The 18,596-nt window shown below is 40.9% G+C and overlaps 2 protein-coding genes across 14 annotated transcripts in view; one reads left to right on the top strand and one right to left on the bottom strand.

Moving 5' to 3' along the window:
* The window catches only part of CPNE3 (copine 3), a 47,703-nt gene extending 31,191 nt beyond the window's left edge, over positions 1 to 16,512 (bottom strand). Inside the window, exons 1-6 of one of the 13 annotated variants that reach the window (XM_063643390.1) lie at positions 16,335 to 16,455; positions 15,375 to 15,412; positions 9,153 to 9,263; positions 5,867 to 5,987; positions 2,253 to 2,394; positions 1,806 to 1,985 (exon numbers count right to left, since the gene is read on the bottom strand). In XM_063643390.1, the coding sequence (XP_063499460.1) occupies positions 1,806 to 1,985; positions 2,253 to 2,384 (312 nt within the window). In that variant the 5' untranslated portion in view covers positions 2,385 to 2,394; positions 5,867 to 5,987; positions 9,153 to 9,263; positions 15,375 to 15,412; positions 16,335 to 16,455. Of the gene's footprint in view, positions 1 to 1,805; positions 1,986 to 2,252; positions 2,395 to 5,104; positions 5,168 to 5,866; positions 5,988 to 9,152; positions 9,264 to 9,576; positions 10,139 to 15,374; positions 15,413 to 16,214 lie in introns of those variants that run through there. The other 12 variants (XM_055286693.2, XM_063643387.1, XM_055286688.2 and 9 more) reach the window with 12 other exon arrangements.
* Positions 16,513 to 16,535: 23 nt separating this feature from the next.
* The window catches only part of RMDN1 (regulator of microtubule dynamics 1), a 39,784-nt gene continuing 37,723 nt past the window's right edge, over positions 16,536 to 18,596 (top strand). Inside the window, exon 1 of the mRNA XM_055286683.2 lies at positions 16,536 to 16,635. The gene's annotated coding sequence lies outside the window, so the exon portion shown is untranslated. The remainder of the gene's footprint in view (positions 16,636 to 18,596) is intronic.

The raw sequence follows: 18,596 nt of genomic DNA, 5'->3' as shown, positions 1-18,596 counted from the left end.
TTAGCCAGGCGTGGTGGTGGGTGCCTGTAATCCCAGCTACTCAGGAGACTGAGGCAGGAGAATCACTTGAACTCAGGAGGCAGAGGTTGCAGTGAGCCAAGATTGCACCGTTGCACTCCAGCCTGGGCAACAATAGTGAGAGTCCATCTCAAAAGAAAAAAAAAAAAAAAAATCTACATATTTAAAATCCATTGGAAAAAACTTCTAAGGAGCCTACCCTGGCAGATACAATCTACCTACCCACTAGTTTCTTAACCTCCTATGTATGTCAAAGTTTAAATTGTTCCTTGTAATGGAAAAAGAGAACTGGATTCTCATCGCATAAACAAATCACTTAGCTGAAACCTTCTAGGTAAAAGGTGGGCTTCAGAACACTCAATAAATGAGATTCAAGGCCAGGTGCAGTGGCTCACACCAATAATCCCAGCACTTTGGGAGGCTGAGGTGGGAGGATTGCTTGAGCCCACAAGTTCAAGACCAGCCTCAACAACATGCCAAAACCTGTCTCTACAAAATAATACAAAAATTAGCCAGGTGCAGTGGGCTTATAGTCCCAGCTACTTGGGAGGCTGAGGTGGGAGGATCACTTGAACCCAGGAGGTCAAGGCTGTAGTGAGCTGTGATTGAGCCATGACACTCCAGCCTGGGTGACTGAGTGAGACCCTGTCTCAAAAAAAAAAGGATTCAATTTTTCTACTGAGACACAACTTCAATATTTAACTCCCATAAAATGTCATATTGCTTGAAGGAATATAGTATACCTAGGTTCTTTCAAACAGATATACATCTGATATATCTCACAAATTCATAGGAATTTTAGCTACACTGGGATTTTTTTTCCCCAAAAAAAGAAATACTTCCTCAATTTTTTCTTTGATATTATTTATCAAAGTTTCAGAAAACTGATCAGTTTCATATTGCTTTTGAGATACAGAAAATACCATAATCTCCAAACAATTCAACCCTGAAAAATAAACTTGTAAAAGACATATGTGAGTGACAAATATCACATATTGAAAAAAAATTACTCCTCCCTCCTAAAACCTTCTTCCGTCTATACAAATGGTCATAATCTCTCCTTATGAATCAGATTAACCTAGGAGCAAAATGGTGAGCCATGAGACACGTCCCTACCCTGACCAAACTTATCATATACTGGGAAGACAAATAATTAAGCAACTATTAAAAAGTATGGTGAGAAGTACCAGACAGTACCAAGTGAGCTCAGGAAAGGATTCCAAACTAATCTAGAGGGTCAGAGAAGGTTTATCGGGGGGAATAAGGTTCAGTAAGAGCAAGCCAGGTAAAGGGGATGGTGTTGGGGCATTGGGAGTCAGGAGGTGCCAGTCTCACTAGTTAGAAGATCAGAGAAGTTGCTGTTATCTTGATAGCATTTATGGCTTGAACATAACAAAACCGTAGAGAACTCTGCAGCAGCTAAAGTGGAGGTATTACTTAATGAAATGCCTCATGAAGCATCCCTTACTCAAAAGAATTAACAGGCTTTTCCATAAATACACAGTTCCTGCCCATACAAAATATAAGATGAATTCTATAATGTTCAAGCCAATCATATTAATATTAATTATAATTTATATAATTTATCATATTATGATTAATATAATCATGATTATACATGTATGATTATATAATCATATTAATATTAATTATATATTAATATATAAACTGTCTTTAAAGTGATTACATGTTTTTCAACTTTAAAAATTAAATGCTGCTTACCAAAAACACCAAATTCATTGATTAAAATTTAGACAAAATAGAGTACAGTGGCTATTTATACTTACTTGTCCAAGGGTACATTCACATTCCCCTAAGAAGTCATCATCACTCAGCTCAATAGTTTTGTTGTCGATGTCATAAACCCCAAATTTCAACTTCTGAACCACTTCAAAGTAGTAATCAATAATAAATGTCTTGGAAAATTGGGGATTCAAGCAATTCTTAATCCTTTCTGTGCGCTCAACCTACACCCATCCCCAAAAACAAAAAAGTTTCTTCAGATCAAAGGTGCACTTGGATTTCCACATCTTTATATACGAAACATAAACATAGGCATGACAACTAAAGGAAGTTTCTATATGTGTATGAAAAATTCTACAATCAAGGACAAACTTTCACGAAAAACTCCATTAACAGATGAGACAGTGTTATTATTTTTAACATCAAAAAAACTCTTCACATTGTTAAAAGGGTAATTCAGATCACTTTTTAGGTAAAGTATTTAACATTACCTCATACCACTGTTGACCACTTGTATTCAAAAATAACACACATAAAGGGTCTGACTTTGACCCTATATCTTTATCCAAAAGATTGGCACAGGAAACATTCAGCGCCACCTTTGTGACACACTGGGCAGCCATGTCTTGAGTTCTGAGAAAACCAATAAAAAGAGAAAGCAAGTGAAACAGTGCCTTTAAGAAGCACACTCATTCCTAACAAAAACAGGTGACTTCTTAAGGCCAATTGTCACAATAGGCTTATAGAGTGAACTTGCCAGAATCAGACTGTTACATGCGCCTCCTCGGGATGTGGGTGTCTATTAGCTCATTCCAGTGATATTGCCTGCATCAGATTCTCTTGCTAGGATAAAATTCATTTACTGAATGACAGTAAAATACAGCTTTTAAGATGGCTAATAAGACATACTAATCTTCTTGGCCAGGCTCAGTGACTCATGCCTGTAATCCCAGCACTTTGGGAGGCTGAGGCAGAAGGATGGCTTGAGCTTAGGAATTTGAGACCATCCTGGGCAATATAGCAAGACCTCGTCTCTACTAAAAATAAAAAAAATTAGCCAAGCATGGTGGTGAGTGCCTATAATCCCAGTTACTAGGAAAGCTGAGGCAAGAGGATTGCTTGAACCCAAGAGATTGAGCCTGTAGTGAGCTATAACTGTGCCACTGCACTCCAGCCTGGGCCAGAGAGACTCTAAAAAAAAAAAACCGAATTTCTTTTTACCTTAACTATAAATTCTACCATTCAGAAAAACTCCAAGTATTATCTTGATTTTTCACTTAAAGGTATGCATAGCATTATACTACAAAACAGATTAAGTTTTATTTTTATTTGTTTATTTAACAAGACACTGAGTGGGATATTTTCTGTTTTCAAGATTTTTTGGCTAAAATCAAAAGCCCCCAAAGCCCCCTTTCCCTCCACCCTACCCCCAGCTCCCAATATTTTGCAGCAGTGGTTCTCAATATTGGCTGCTTCAAAGCTACTGATGCTAGAGTTCCACTTACAGAGATTTTAACTGGTTTAGGGTACAACCTTGATATCAGTTCCTTGGATGATTCTAATGTGTAGACAAGGTTGACAAGCCCACTATTCTACAGAGAGAAGGTGTGGCCTATTTTCCCTTATGACTTGCTAAGAAATATCAGAGTTAGCTTAACTTCTATAGACCCCTCCTTCCCCAGTCTCCAATCAATATATGAAAAGGACTGGGGATAGGGTAGAGCATATGATGGGGGCTGGACTTGAGAAGGAATGTAGTATTGCGGGTGAACTGCCTTCATCCATGAACCCAGGGAATGAAAGGGGCTGCAGGTGTCACCAAGTAAAGGAACTAGGCATTGCATTTCCCATCTGGATGTCCACTTAGCCAGTGGAGGTTGATGGTGCTAGGGCAGGTTCTGCAGGAGGGAAGGTACCTACATCCTTACAATGGGATAGTATTTAATGCCCTTTGCCCTCCACTTTGAGATTTAGCTGAAGTTCTAGGACCACAGAAACAAATCCACTCATTATCTTGTTATATTTAAATATGGCAGTAAGATTCCTGTGCTGTATAAAATGCCTAAGCAAATCTGAAATAACAAAGATTATCATTAGAAGAGCCCTTTGTAATGTCAAAAAACAATTAACATCTTATTAAAAAATTTTGATAATTCTATTGAACTCTCTAAAAACAGTAGCAGTCCTTAACATATGTCAAAAATCAATACTAAGATTCCTAAATAAATAGAGAGTAAGAAAAATGAAGTAGGTTGCATAGTCCTAGAAGTAGCTAGAAATCCCATTTAAAAACAAAGCTGGCCGGGCACGGCAGCTCACACCTGTACTCCCAGCACTTTGGGAGGCCAAGGCAGGTGGATCACTTGAGGTCAGGAGTTCAAGACCAGCCTGGTCAACATGGTGAAACCTCGTCTCTACTAAAATACAAAAATTAGCTGGGTGTGGTGGCATGAGCCTGTGATCCCAGCTACTCTGGAGTCTGAGGTAGGAGGATCGCTTGAGACTGGAAGGCAGAGTTTGCAGTGAGCCAAGATCATGCCATTGCACTCCAACTTGGGTGACAGAGTGAGACCCCATCTCAAAAAAAAAACAAAACAAACAAAAATATATATCTTATATATATATATAAGTGCCTAGTATACAGTAAGTGCTCACATTTTATTATCATTTTATCACTATCTGCCTCTAGGGTCTGATCCTGTCTTATCTATCCCATGTTTCATATTTTTTTATTATTCCATTCCATGATTATCCTGATTATTCCAATCCATACTAAGGTGTTCCTTTGAATTCCTATTGCACTAATAGTAACAGATTACGGCATTACAGGAACAAGATCAAATTTGGGGTAATGCACACATCCATTTTTTTTTTTTAAGACGGAGTCTTGCTCTGTTGTCCAGGCTGTACTGCAGTGGCGCAATCTCAGCTCACTGTAGCCTCCGCTTCCCAGGTTCAAGCAATTCTCTGCCTCAGCCTCCCAAGTAGCTGGGATTACAGGAGCCCGCCACCACCCAGTTGAACCCTCCTTCTGGCACTGGCTGTGTGACCACGTATAAGTAACTTCAACTTCCTGAGCCTAGATTTCCTCATCAGTAAAAATGGAGATAATGCAAGTAAATTTGTAAATCTGGCACATGCCAGGCATCCTGTTTTTTGTATCTAACACAGAATCTGTAAAATAAATGTGAGTTGTATGATTTTTTTTTTGCATAAAGTAGTTTAGAGTCTTGTAAGTTGCATGTCAGCAATATCAAGCATAATGCAGTGCCCTGTGGATGAACACAGAATGAGCAACAATAGCTAAAGCTCCCCGCAAAAAAACATGTAGAGGATTCTCTACCAGCCAGCAGAAAAGTCTTCAAATTTCCAAGGATGGGGAGAATTCAACAGAGAATGAAGACATCTGCGTGTGAAGTCAGTCCCACAGCAAAGAGACATCACATATTAGAAGAGCATTATTTTTTTCCCTAAAAATGCTTATACAAAAGCTACAAAAACAACATGCCAGGCACAGCTGATTATTTAACCAATTGCTGACAGTTATACTACTGCATTGCTGCCAGGAAACAAATTTCTTCTATTAGCAGCATTCCTCTCTGAAAAATGACTCTGACTGTGGCCTCAATTTTATCCGGAAACCCATTATGGCTGAATGGCAAATGGAAGAAATTACACAAACACTAGGGTCTGGAATCTTGTTAATAGTAATATTCATGAAGATGCTGCTTTCATTTCCTTTTAATATAATTATCCAGTACATGATACACCATTTTTTAAGAGAGCAATAGCATATTTTATCCACAACTCATAATGGGGGCTGGGCATATTGGCTCATACCTGTAATCCCAGCACTTTGGGAGGCTGAGGCAGTAGGATTGCTTGAGCCCAGGAGTTCAAGACCAGCCTGAGCAACAGAGACCTCATCTTTACAAAAAAAAAAATTTAGGCTGGGCACGGTGGCTCACACCTGTAATCCCAGCACTTCGGGAGGCCGAGGCAGGTGGATTACCGCAGGTCAGGAGTTCGAGACCAGCTTGGCCAACCTGGTGAAACCCCGTCTCTACTAAAAACACAAAAATTAGCCAGGCATGGTGGTACATGCCTGTAATCCCAGCTAGTCAGGAGGCTGAGGCAGGAGAATCACTTGAACCTGGGTGGCGGAGGTTTCAGTCAGTGAGATTACACCATTGCACTCCAACCTGGGCGACAGAGCAAGACTCCGTCTAAAAAAAAAAAAAGAAAGAAAGAGAGAAAGAAAAATTAAAAAATTAGCCAGCCAAGGTGCCATGCACCTGTAGTCCCAGCTACTTGGTAGGCTAAGGCAGGAGGCTCACTCAAGTCCAGGAGTTCAAGGCCACAGTAAGCTATGCACTGCAGCCTGGGTGACAGAGCAAGACCCTGTCTCAAAAAAAAAAAAAAAAAAAAATTATGATGAGGGAAAATAAAACAAATGTTTTATACTCTTTTAGTATGAAAGATTTGGCTGGGATAAGTCACATGGCAAAGAATGCATGAAAAACTAAAGAATAATTCTATGTAGTATTTTACTCCTTAAGAGCAGGATACAAAACACAAATAATCCCTAGGATTAGACAACAGCTTCCCTACTGTACAGATTATTACTTATTGGACAAAATTTGATCCAAACACCTCTTCTGAAATGCAAATAATCCCTAGAAACACCAAATATATCAATCATTCTCCCAGTCACCCTAACGTTCTGAATCAATATTATAACAGAGATAAACCTAAGGAGCTGAGAATTAAGACCTAATATTTAAAGTGGTACCTGATATGTGAAATTCAAGGCATCTGGTCATTCCCATGCCCTGGCTGAAAATCCTGAGGTCTTATCTACTTCCTCTTTTCCCATTCCTCCTCAAACCTACTTTTAGATTTATCCAGTAAAGATGTCATAGAGATGCTGCCTACTAGAACCCCAAATCTCTCCCAAACATGGAGATACAGTCACTTTCCTGTACCCAGTCACAACCCTAACTTCAGGTCTTCTGTATCTCTCACCTGCCTAATATAATAGTCTCCTAATGGGTATTCCCACTGCCATTTTCTGTCCATTCACATTATGATTTTATCACTTCTGATTAAAAAGTGATAGCCCAATGAACTAAGCCTGGAATTCATGGCTCTGCCAACATCTACCCCTAATCTACCTGAACAGCTACCCCTGCCCACCCAAGTTCTTCAAGATCCACTACAGGCCGGGCACGGTGGCTCACACCTGTAATCCCAGCACTTTGGGTGGGCGAGGTGGGGGGATCACTTGAGGTCAGGAGTTCAAGAACTCAGCCTGGCCAACATGGTGAAACCCTGTCTCTACTAAATATACAGAAATTAGCCGGGCGTGGTGGCAGGTGTCTGTAATCCCAGCTACTCGGGAGGCTGAGGCAGGAGAATCGCTTGAACCAAGGAGGCGAAGGTTGCAGTGAGCCGAGATGGCACCACTGCACTCCAGCCTGGGTGACAGAGTGAGACTCTATCTCAAAACAAAACAAAACAAACACTTCAAATGATACTTCATTCATACAGCTGTTGCTGATACTCTGCTGATACCCCTCATGCTGTTATGGCACTGATTCTATTTTCTTTCCACTATTGTTACTTGTATTTGTGGCTCATCACTCCATCTATATACCGTGAACCGTGGGCAGCGAACATATTTTACCACTTCCCCTTCTTCCTGAAGCATGACATCTGGCACAGGTTATTTGTAGCAGAAAGAGCAATAACTCTGGAGTCAGTGCGTGTCATTCAAATTTTTTTCCCACCACTAATTTGGATGTGTCACCTCTGCCAAATTATCTATCTGACCTTCAATTTACTAATTTATAAAATGGGGATATTAAAAAACCCTGACACTAGTCCTTCAATGTAAATAAGGCTAAAAGAGAAAAATAGACTTAATAAAAACCCTGACAACTGTAGGTTTCTAGAATGCTCAGCATATAATAGACACTCAATGAATTGTAGCAATTATTTTATTACTGAGTCAGGGATTTTAATTGATTGTCTCAGCATAGATGGCTTGTTATTAAGTAATAAGACATAAAGCAGCTTTCTCATCCTTATTTATGAAAAGCTTCTTGAAACAATAATGATTGTTGGGATTTACATAAAATTAATTTGGCGAAATAGCCTTGAGTATAATAAGGTACGCAGGTGAGGGGAGCGCAGGCTCGTGTTAGTGACTCAAAATGTGTCCTAAAACAATTGTGAAGGAGAAGTTGGTGCCCATCTACCAATCCCTTTAGTGAAGTTCCTCCAGTCTTCAGCTGAAAAATGAAGAGACTGGCCTACTGTAAAAAATTCTCAGAAGTTCTTTCTGGTTCTAATACCATGATTCACTAACTGCTATTCCACAGTACATCCTGCCTGACCGCTATTGAAAGCAAGCAAGGGCAACCCTGGGGCAGCTGGAACAGGCCCAGCAACATCAGCAATACACACCCTAGGCAGTGTTTCTCAAATTGTGTTGCTCAGAACAGTAATAAGTGTTTCCCTACTAAAAAAAAAAAAAAAAAAAAAAGGAGGAGGGGGGGCGTCAGGTAATATGGCTGTAAATCCAAAGGCTGCTATGCTCCTGAGAGTTCCCAGGTCAAACTAGCAAGTGTATTTATTACCAGGTTACTGTAAACCCATTATTTTGCTAAGGACAGCAGGGACATTATACAGCAACAGAAGAGCTTGTAGCTCATTATAATCAAATTGGGGAGATCCATTCATAAAACAATTACTTATTGAATACTTTCTAGGTGTTCCAAAAGTGAGGGTTAGGGAGGAGGCAAAAACGAAATAAATACTTAGCTACTTAGCTAACTTTGTATACATAGAAATAGTATACAAGAGTATAAAATTGTGTGGTACAGACAGGGAACAATCAAAGTGCTCTTGGAGCTGAAGAAGCTCCCCAGAGATTTCTACTTTTACTGATGATTAAAACTATACTCCACTATAAAAAAAATTTGCAATCTTATTGCTACTGACTACTGGATTTCTTTTTCACCCTTACATTTAAGGGTAGACAGTAAGAAAGTGGGGAGTAGAAGAATAAGGGGAAAGAAAAGATAGTTAATAATTCCATACAACTGGACAGATTTTGGTTTTTTTTTTTACAATTTTTAAAGTGCTTCCAAAAAATATATTATCTTCTGAACCTTACAAAAACTCTGTGAGTTAGGCAGGATAATGATTACTACATGGTGAAAGGTCCATATGTCACAGGTATGACTATAATATAAGGCACTCCAGTGTCTGAAGTGATTGACCCAGAACATGTTGATAATTTTCGGCACATTGTTAATCTTCAAAATAATGCATAGTATCTATTAGGAAAAAAATATAAATTTCTTCAAAAAGGTTAAATTACTTACATGGGATCACAAAGTTAGTAAGTGTCAGCACCACAGCATAAACCCAGGTATTTTCCCTTTTATGCCAAAATCCCTTCAGGACACTAAAGCCTCTAATTAATAGTTAATTAGCTGTCAAGTAAAAATAGTATTAGTAAAAATAAATAAACTTCATAGATGTATACAATTATAATTTTTCAATTAAAAACAATATCAAAAAATAGTTACTTAGTGTAACAGCAATATTCTCTAATTTCCTTATGTCTTGTCTTGTTAATATCAAAAGTAATATTCAGCCTGACACAAATTAATAAAATAGGAACTTTAAAATTACAAGGTTAATACTGAGGCTAAAACTAGTTATATGGTTCTTAAACAAACGTAACCAGAATAACAAAAGCTTGCCAAAGAATGGAAGAAGTGGAATGGTTTATACTTTATTTACCTCATGGCAGTTCCTCTTCAAGATAACCCATTAAATTGTAAATTACTTAAGGCTAAGAAAGCATGTTCTCCTTGTTAGTGTGTCTCTACACACACAGGTCTACCATGTGTGTAGGTGCCATTAGATCATCTTACAGCAGCAACATTTATTCTCAGGAATATACTGCACTTCATATCCAGACTCTGAGAGAAAAAAACTCACATTAAAAGAATTTAAACTACGCTTGTTCTGTATTTAGTAACAAAGTGATGCCCAGATTTATTTTTTTAATCACTACCACAGGATACTAGAAATGAAGACAGGGAATAATGTCAAGCATAAACATACATAAAACAAAACAAAAAAGAAACAAAAAGGAAGAATCACTGGATCAGGTGTCAAAAGAAATGGACTGGGCAGATCACCTGAGGTCAGGAGTTTGAGACCAGCCTGGTCAACATGGCAAAACCCTGTGTCTAATAAAAACACAAAAATTAGTTGGGCATGGTGCACTGTAGTCCCAGCTACCTGTGAGGCTGAGGCAGGAGAATCACTTGAACCCGGAGGTGGAGGTTGCAGTGAGCCAAGATTGCACCACTGCACTCCAGCCTGGGTGACAAAGCAAGACTCCGTCTCAAAAAAAAAAAAAAAAAAGAAATGAAATGCCTGGTTCTGTGTTAGTCACACCACAATGGCAGGCATTTGGGCAACTGCTGTAACTTCTCCAGGCCTCAGGTTTTTTCAGCTGTTAAATCTCATTTTTTTTTTTTGAGATGGACTTTCACTCTTGTTGCCCAGGCTGGAGTGCAATGGAGATCTTGGCTCACTTGCAACCTCCGCCTCCTGGGTTCAAGTGATTCTCCTGCCTCAGCCTCCTGAGTAGCTGAGATTACAGGTGCTGCCATCACGCCCAGCTAATTTTTGTATTTTTAGTAGAGACAGGGTTTCACCATGTTGACCAGGCTGGTCTCGAACTCCTGACTTCAGGTAATCCGCCTGTAATCTGCCCACCTTGGCCTCCCAAAATGCTGAGATTACAGGCGTGAGCCACCACACCCAGCCTTCAGCTGTTAAACCTAAGAGTTGAGTCAATCCCTTTCTTTAAGTAATTCTTAAGGTCTTTTCCATTAATGTACGATAACCCTAATTTAATTACAGTGAATATGGAACTTGTTTAGGAAGTGGTACTAAGGATTTTTTAAAATAAGTAGAAAACATCAGAATATTTATAAGGACAAAAAGGAGAAATGGACGAAAAAGGATAAAGTTTTCCAAACTCAGTCTCCATCTCTATCAAAAAAGCTATATCTGGGGCCGGGCACGGTGGCTCATGCCTGTAATCCCAGCACTTTGGGAGGCCGAGGCGGGCGGATAGTCTGAGGTCAGTAGTTCAAGACCATCCTGGCCAACATGGTGAAACCCGTCTCTACTAAAAATACAAAATTAGCTGGGCGTGATGGCGCCCACCTGTAATCCCAGCTACACGGGAGGCTGAGGCAGGAGAATCGCTTGAACCAGGGAGGCAGAGGTTGCAGTGAGCCAAGATCGTGTCATTGCACTCCAGCCTGGGCAAAAAGAGCCAAATTCCGTCTCAAAACAAAACAAAAAAAAGCTATATCTGAAAAAAATGTATCTAGAAACTTCTCCACTAGTTAGGTACCTTTGCTCAAAATTGTTACTAAGTGCTCAGATGACTTAAATAAACAAACAAAACACAGGGCCCAGTCTATTAAGTAGATGCAGCATGATAAGGAAATAAATTTTATTAGCATCCATGAAATCTCACATTATTAAGCTCTTAGCATCTATCATGGCAGCAAAATAAATCAGCTTTTAGCCACACTTCAAAAAGTTTCCAGATTCTTAAACTATCTTGAGCAAAATCTAAATAGTGATACCATTGCTGATGCTTGGACATGCAGAACTGAGGAAAGCAGGAGTTAACAGGTGTGATCACTCTAACTTCAAAAATAAAAAGTAGGTGCAGTTTTACCTTGTCTTTATCATTACAAAGTAAGCAATCAACTAAGGACCCTTCATTAATTTCTCTAAAATCCTGATATTGTTCTATTCCATGATTCATAACTGGCTACAAAGTTGACTTAACATGTGTTTCAGGTTATACCACTTTTCTAATCCCTTGGCTACTGTATATACATTTTAGAAGTATCACTGATTGTATTTTCAAGTCCATCAATTGAACAGTTCATCATAGGTTCATTTAGTGAGGTATTAATAAAAGTTATTAATAGAAGCAGGGTTTGTCCAGGCACGGTGGCTGATGCTTATAATCCCAGCACTTTGGGAGGCCGAGACAGGCAGATGGCTTGAGCTCAGGAGCTCAATAGCAGCCTGGACAACATGGCTAAACCCCGTCTCTACCAAAAATACAAAAATTAGCCGGGCGTGGTGGGGTGTGCCTGTGGTCCCAGTCATTCTGGAGGCTGAGGTGGGATTGCTTGAGCCTGAGAGGTGGAGGTTGCAGTGAGCCGAGATCATGCCGCTGCACTCCAACCTTGGTGGCAGAGTGAGGCCCCATCTCATAAATAAATAAATAAAAACTTTTTTAAAAAAAGAAGGGTTATCAGAACTTATTAGCTACACAAGCAGAAAAAATGAAATTAAAATGTAAAAGTTAAAAATAAGAACTTACTAACATCAGTGTCACTAAAGTTGGTATACACCCCCTACTGCTAAATTTGACTGGCTTAAGAAGAAAAGAAGCAGTGGCAACGTCTCACTATTGCCCCACTTTATGGAACATGCATCTTGGCAAAGCTGGCTATAAAATACATGTCTACAAAGTGAATCATCTTTTACCCTCAATGAAAATCAGAGCTGCATCCCCTAGCTGAAAATCCCAAGTGTTCAGTTGAAAAGTTTTCCATTATAAGGACTAAGTAAAGCTGCTGGCCAGCTGTGCAGCAGGCAGGCTGGATCTGATATTAAAGTACACCAATCTGTGAAGACTGAAGCCTCCTCGGGTTCTCATTCCCCTCACAGCACATTAAGAATTTCCCCCCTTCTGGAATTTCCCAGATGCTGAACCAGCCACCAGAACCTCTCACATGCCCTGGTGTCCACTATGCCCTGACTCTAAATGCATGCTTTCCAAAATTTGACTCCTTTCCTTCTCTTTGTAGGGGAGCATGTATATTTAATTGGGCAAGATGGACACTTCACGATTTATCACTATGGGCTCCTTTCTAGTTCACGGTGAACAAATAATCTAAAAATGCCTTCGGTTTAAAGCAGCAACAACCACAACCACGTGGTTCTCAAGGTTTAAAAAGTTTGTATATTGAGCAAAGGCTGTTGAGATGTTTATACATTTCCTGATTTCAAGAATATTCATGTCCTGGTTGCTTAACACATATGTTTTAGCTGTTTGTAATTTTAAGGCAAATCCCTTTATATTTCCCAATCATGAGCAGTTTAATAGTACTATTAATTCATTCAACACTTATTGAACAAATATTATAGATTGCCTACTGTGTGTCAGGCACTGTTCTAAGGTGCTGGAGAGCCAACAACAAACAAAGCAGGCACCATCCCCATCAGGGAGAAGTTAGTTACACTACAGGGAGGCAGACAACAATGAAGACAAATAAGTAACATATATAGTATGTTAGGTGGCAGTAAGTGCTACAGGGAACAATAAAGAAGGAGAGCAAGAAGTACTGAAGGTGGGGAGCAATTTTACATATTTTATAAAATTGTTTTGACAATACCATCAGGAACTATTTGTCTTTTCACTTTTTTTTAAAAAATTCTGACACATAAACACGAAAATGTGGACAGATAAGTAAGTTCCTCTTTACAGTTGCAGGTACCTCTTTTAACGTGTATTGACCATCACCCTGAAGTCTAAAGGCATGGTAAACTAAAAGCCGGGGAAGGTGAAATAGCCGGATAACAATGTGTCCAGAAAACCACACAGTTGCTCTGGTAATCTTCACAGGAACTAGATATAATACAACCATTTGCAAGAGACATTTCAAAATGATTTACTAAAATGAGTATGTAGTATTTCCTTCTATTTTTTTCATGAGGAAACTTACTAATATGCTATCCACCTAATGCATATTGGTAAATGTGACCATAATACTGACGAATTTTAATGTCTTTTAAAAAGTTATGATTGCATACTGCTAAGCTGTTATATTAAAAGAATAAACAGTCTCTCTAAAAAAAACCCCAATATGATTCCCACTCACAAGTAAGAACAAGAAGCGAAAATATTGGTGGGAAGGAAGCTAGATTGTAGGGTGAAGGTAATGGTGGGTACAGTAAAGGAATGCTCTAGTTAGGACTCCTGCAGGTCACTGAGTACCACCAATGGAAGTGACATTGAGTCTTGCTAAAAGATCCACCTGAAATATGCTTTGGTGAGCAGTGGTGGCATTATGAATCTTTGAAGGTCAAATGACATATAATCATTTTTCACATCTAACATTAACTTTTATAGTTTTGCTAACAGGCATACTTTCTAGCATAATAAATCACTGACTAAAGAACATTTGAAAAGGAGAAAAAAAAGAAAACTCTAACAATAATAAGAAAAAAAGCCCAGTGATAGTACCAAAAAATAAAGAGGGCAAAGGAAACTACGGATAAAGCCATACCAAGAATTGATAGGGCCAGGTGTGGTGGCTCACACCTGTAACCCCAGCACTTTGGGAGGCCAAGGCAGGAGGATCACTTGAGCCCAGGAGTTCAAGACCAGCCTGGGCAACATAGTAAGACCTCATCTTTATTATAAAATAAATAAATAAGTAAATAAAAGAATTGATAGGTGTTGGAGTACAATATGAACTAGGTACCGAAACAGATGCTGCAAGGGAAATACCCAGGGCAGCAGTGATACCATCATAATGAGCATAGAAAATAAAATATTTTAAAATGTATAATAGGTTGCCATAAACTTGTGTGAAAATGAAGACCATTGTCTATAAAGTGTTCACAGTTATAGGTAAAATTAGAAGAGGTATCCAGTCATTATGCAACCCTTAATGGCAAACACTCCTTTTGTTTCTCCCATCCTGGAGCCTCCTCTCCCTTCCTATTGTTCAGGGACTAGACCTGAGAGAAGAAATCCTGAAAGAGAACTGCAGACTTCATTGTGGGGTTCGTGCCAGGCACCTTTTGGTCCTAAAATTCAGCTCCCCCTCACATCTAGAGTCTCAAAATGATCCAGTCTCAGAGTTTGAAATTTTTCAGCCCAGAGTGAGATGTATTTTTCCAATTCATCAGCCAAAAGGAACTGACCTTTTAACAATTCTCACAAAGGCAAAAAGTGGCCCTGGGTACCACAGATCAATGACTGAGACATCTATTGGTGTCATTATAATTGCCATTATATATGTCATCTGTTTTCAGTTCCCTTTTCGTTTCCCATCCTTTGCTGTTTCCCTCTACCTATGTTCTAGGCTTGCACAAGTTCTGTTTGGCTCTGACTGGCAGCACACACAGAGAGCTAGTTTGCTGACCCTTATTAGTGACATCAGGACATATGTGGCTATATATAGCTTACCACTAACTACGTGTCAAGCACTTTGCTAAATGTTTTACAAGTAGGAGCTAATTTAATTCTCATAGCAACCTTGTGACATTTTATCTCTATTTCACAAATGCAGAAACAGGCCCTAAAAGGTGAAGTATCCTGCCCAAGGTCATACAGCTAACAGCCCTCATAGCATAGATTTGAAACCTAGGTATCTGGCTTATCCCAAAGAATAATGTTCTTTTACATTAAGCAATAAAGCCTGTGCCCTAAAACCATACGGACTTGAATTCCAAACCCTAATGCCACCACTTACCAGTTGTGTAATTTGATGAATTATTCAACCCGAGTTTCCTGGAGAATGAAACAGAGTAACATCACTTCAATAAGTGCTTGGGAGCGTTAAATAAGCTAACATATAAAAACTGTCTAGCACAGTTGTTCTGGGACATTGTAATCAATAATCACAATATTCAATCCCGCCCTTTCCTCTATTCGATTATCCATTATAGAGGTGGCCTCAAAAAGACAACACTAAGGATATGCAAAAAGTGCAGATGATCATTAAGTGCAGCATAAAGGGTTGGTCTGCTCGGTCCCAACGGGTTCTGGCCCTGCGCTTCCTCCACAATCCTGGTGTAGGGAACCCAAAACACTAGACAGAAGAATCTTGAAGCTGGAGGAGAAACGGGAGCTGCTAGACTACTTCTCACAATCTCCTTGTTTACCCTGAAATCAAGAGTCACCTCTTCCCACCCCATCTGCCAGCTTCTCGGGTGCTCTGAAGCGCGCGCCCCCCGCTCAACTGGGCATTGGATTCACCACGGACGTGGTGTGGGTACCCTATCCCTCTCCCCGCGTGGTGCTGCAGCGATTTCGGGGCCTGTCACCCTTCTCTGGGCCACAAGCCCGACCTTCTCCGCCCAGGGAAGGAGGGCGGATCCCAGCCTATCCCCAGCCCCAGGTGCGCGAGCGCCAGGCCCAGGCGGGGCCTTGCGGCCCAGAGCTGAGCCCCGAGCCCGGGCTCCTCCAGGAGGCGCCGGCGGTGCCTGGGTCCAGCCAGGCCGCGACCTAGCTCGGGAGCACCCCCACGACCTGCCCATCCCCAGCTGCGCGAAGCCCACGGAGCACTTCTAGCAGCAGGGCCCGGCGGGACCTGCCGCACGGAGCCTGCGGGCTCGGATTCTCCAGGCCAGGACTTTCCTTTTCCCCCGGGCGGTACGGTTGCTGGGCTGCTGCCTCACCGGCCCAGGAACTGGGAGACGCCCGCACTCACGTGCGAGTCTTAGAGGTGGAAGTCGAGCGACGGTGGAGAACAGGCCAGCAGCGTCAGGAGCGTTGCCGGGACCGCCGGGATTCAGGAGAACCTAGGGCTGGACTGGCAGAGCAAGGGGGCGGGGAGGGGGCGGGGAGGAGGCGGGTCCAGTGCGCGCCCCGCCCCGCACAGCCTGCTCGAGGATCAGCCCATCAGCAGGGAGCTGACTCCGGGCTGCAAGTCAGCTCCTTGCCAGTAGGCTGGCGCTTCAAGGCCATTCTGGGGGCCAGTCGCTTACTGAACAGGCAAAGCTGACTTTAAGGTAAGTGGTTTGGTGCACCAAAATAAATTCCTTAAGGATTAAATAATTTAAGTATTTGAGAAAATTTATACTATATCTGAACTGAGAAGACTGGGCGCAGTGGCTCACACCTGTAAGCCGAACATTTTGGGAGACAGAGGAGGGAGGATGGCTTGTGCCCAGGAGTTGGAGACCAGCCGCAGCCTGGGGCAAAAAAATGAGACCCCCTCCACCGCTACAAAAAGTAAAAAAAAAATAGCTGGGCGTGGTGGCACGCGACTGTGGTCCTAGCTACACATGAGGCTGAGGCAGGAGGATTACGGGCTCAGGCTGCAGTGCGCCATGTTCTTGCCTCTGCACTCCAGCCTGGGTGACAAAGAGACCCTGTCTCAAAAAAAAAAAAAGTTACCAAGACAAATTATCTACATGAAAATAGTGAAATACATCTTAGCTCTTAACCATGCTTATATGCTTATTTAGGGCATTCTTAATGTGCACACTACCAAGGACATTTTATATCCTTCATTACCTTTAATCCTCATGATTCTGTGATGTATTTGGTACCAGTATCCCCATTTTACAAATGAAAACTGCAATTGAGTAACATGAGATTTGGAAGCTAAATAATTGGCCTACTTTTCTGAAGTCACAGATTGTAAGTAAACTAACCTCAAAGTGCAGGCTGGACTGCTTGCTACTCCATGCTGCCTGCAGCTAAACAAAACACTATAGAAAATATTGATACATGACTACTCGATAATTTAGAACTTCTTCCCAAGGAAACAGGGACAAAATCAATAAAACACATTGGGAAAAATATTGGTCCCAAACCTGACAGAGTTAGTATCTTAAGTTCATTTATTTTTTATTTTTATTTTTTTGAGACGGAGTTTCGCTCTTGTTGCCCAAGCTGGAGTGCAATGGTGCGATCTCGGCTCACCACAACCTCCGCCTCCCAGGTTCAAGCGATTCTCCTGCCTCAGTCTCCCGAGTAGCTTGGGATTACAGGCATGTGCCACCATGCCCAGCTAATTTTGTATTTTTAGTAGAGACAGGGTTTCTCCATGTTGGTCAGGCTGGTCTTGAGCTCCCGACCTCAGGTGATCCACCCACGTCGGCCTCCCAAAGTGCTGAGATTACAGGTGTGAGCCATCGTGCCTGGTCTCTTAAGTTCATTTAAATTGATAAGAAAAAAAAAAAACGCCCAATAGAAAAATGGGTGAAGGGTTTTTTTTTTTAATTACAGAAGAAATGGAAAGGGTATCAAATGAAGAAACATAGACATTCCTAAGTAAAAACTTTACTCTTAATCCAAAAAATGCAAACTAAACATTTTTATTTTATTTATTTTTAAGAAATGGGGTCTCATTATGTTGCCCAGGCTGGTGTTGAACTCCTGGGTTCAAGTGATCTGCCAGCCTTGGCCTCCCAGAGTGCTGGGATTACATGTGTGAGCCACCGTGACTGGCCTGCAAATTAAACATTTTTAAATCATATCAGTGCCAGTAAGGATTCATTCATTTATTCAACAAACACATCCTGATTGCCTACTATGTGCATTGCTCTAGGCTTGTGAGCAAGACAGACAGGAACTTCTATCCTAGAGGAGGGTCGAATCTTAAGTTAGTTGTTAGACAAATGAGATTTCAGACGGCCAGAAGTGCCATGAGGAAAGTTAAGGCAGGGTGATGTGATAGAGGGACTTGAGGATAGTGTGAGCTTATTTAGACTGGGGATCTGAAAAGAGCTCTCTAAGATGGTATTTGACTTGAGATTTGAAAAATAAGAAGCAGCCAGTTATGCAAATATCTGGGGCACAGGAATGATAGCAGGGGCAAAGACAAGAACAAACTGCAGTGCAGAAACAAGGCCTTTGTTGCTGAAGTATACTGGGGAGGTACTACAAGTGTTTTAGTTTTTACTAAAGATTTCTGGCTCTATTTTTTATTCTACTTTCATATGTAAATGAAGGTTCTTAGGCA

The sequence above is a fragment of the Symphalangus syndactylus genome, chromosome 7, assembly GCF_028878055.3.
Source record: "Symphalangus syndactylus isolate Jambi chromosome 7, NHGRI_mSymSyn1-v2.1_pri, whole genome shotgun sequence".
Lineage (NCBI taxonomy): Eukaryota > Metazoa > Chordata > Mammalia > Primates > Hylobatidae > Symphalangus > Symphalangus syndactylus.
Note: the sequence above shows the minus strand (reverse complement) of the source record. Positions and strands in the feature narration are given on the sequence as shown.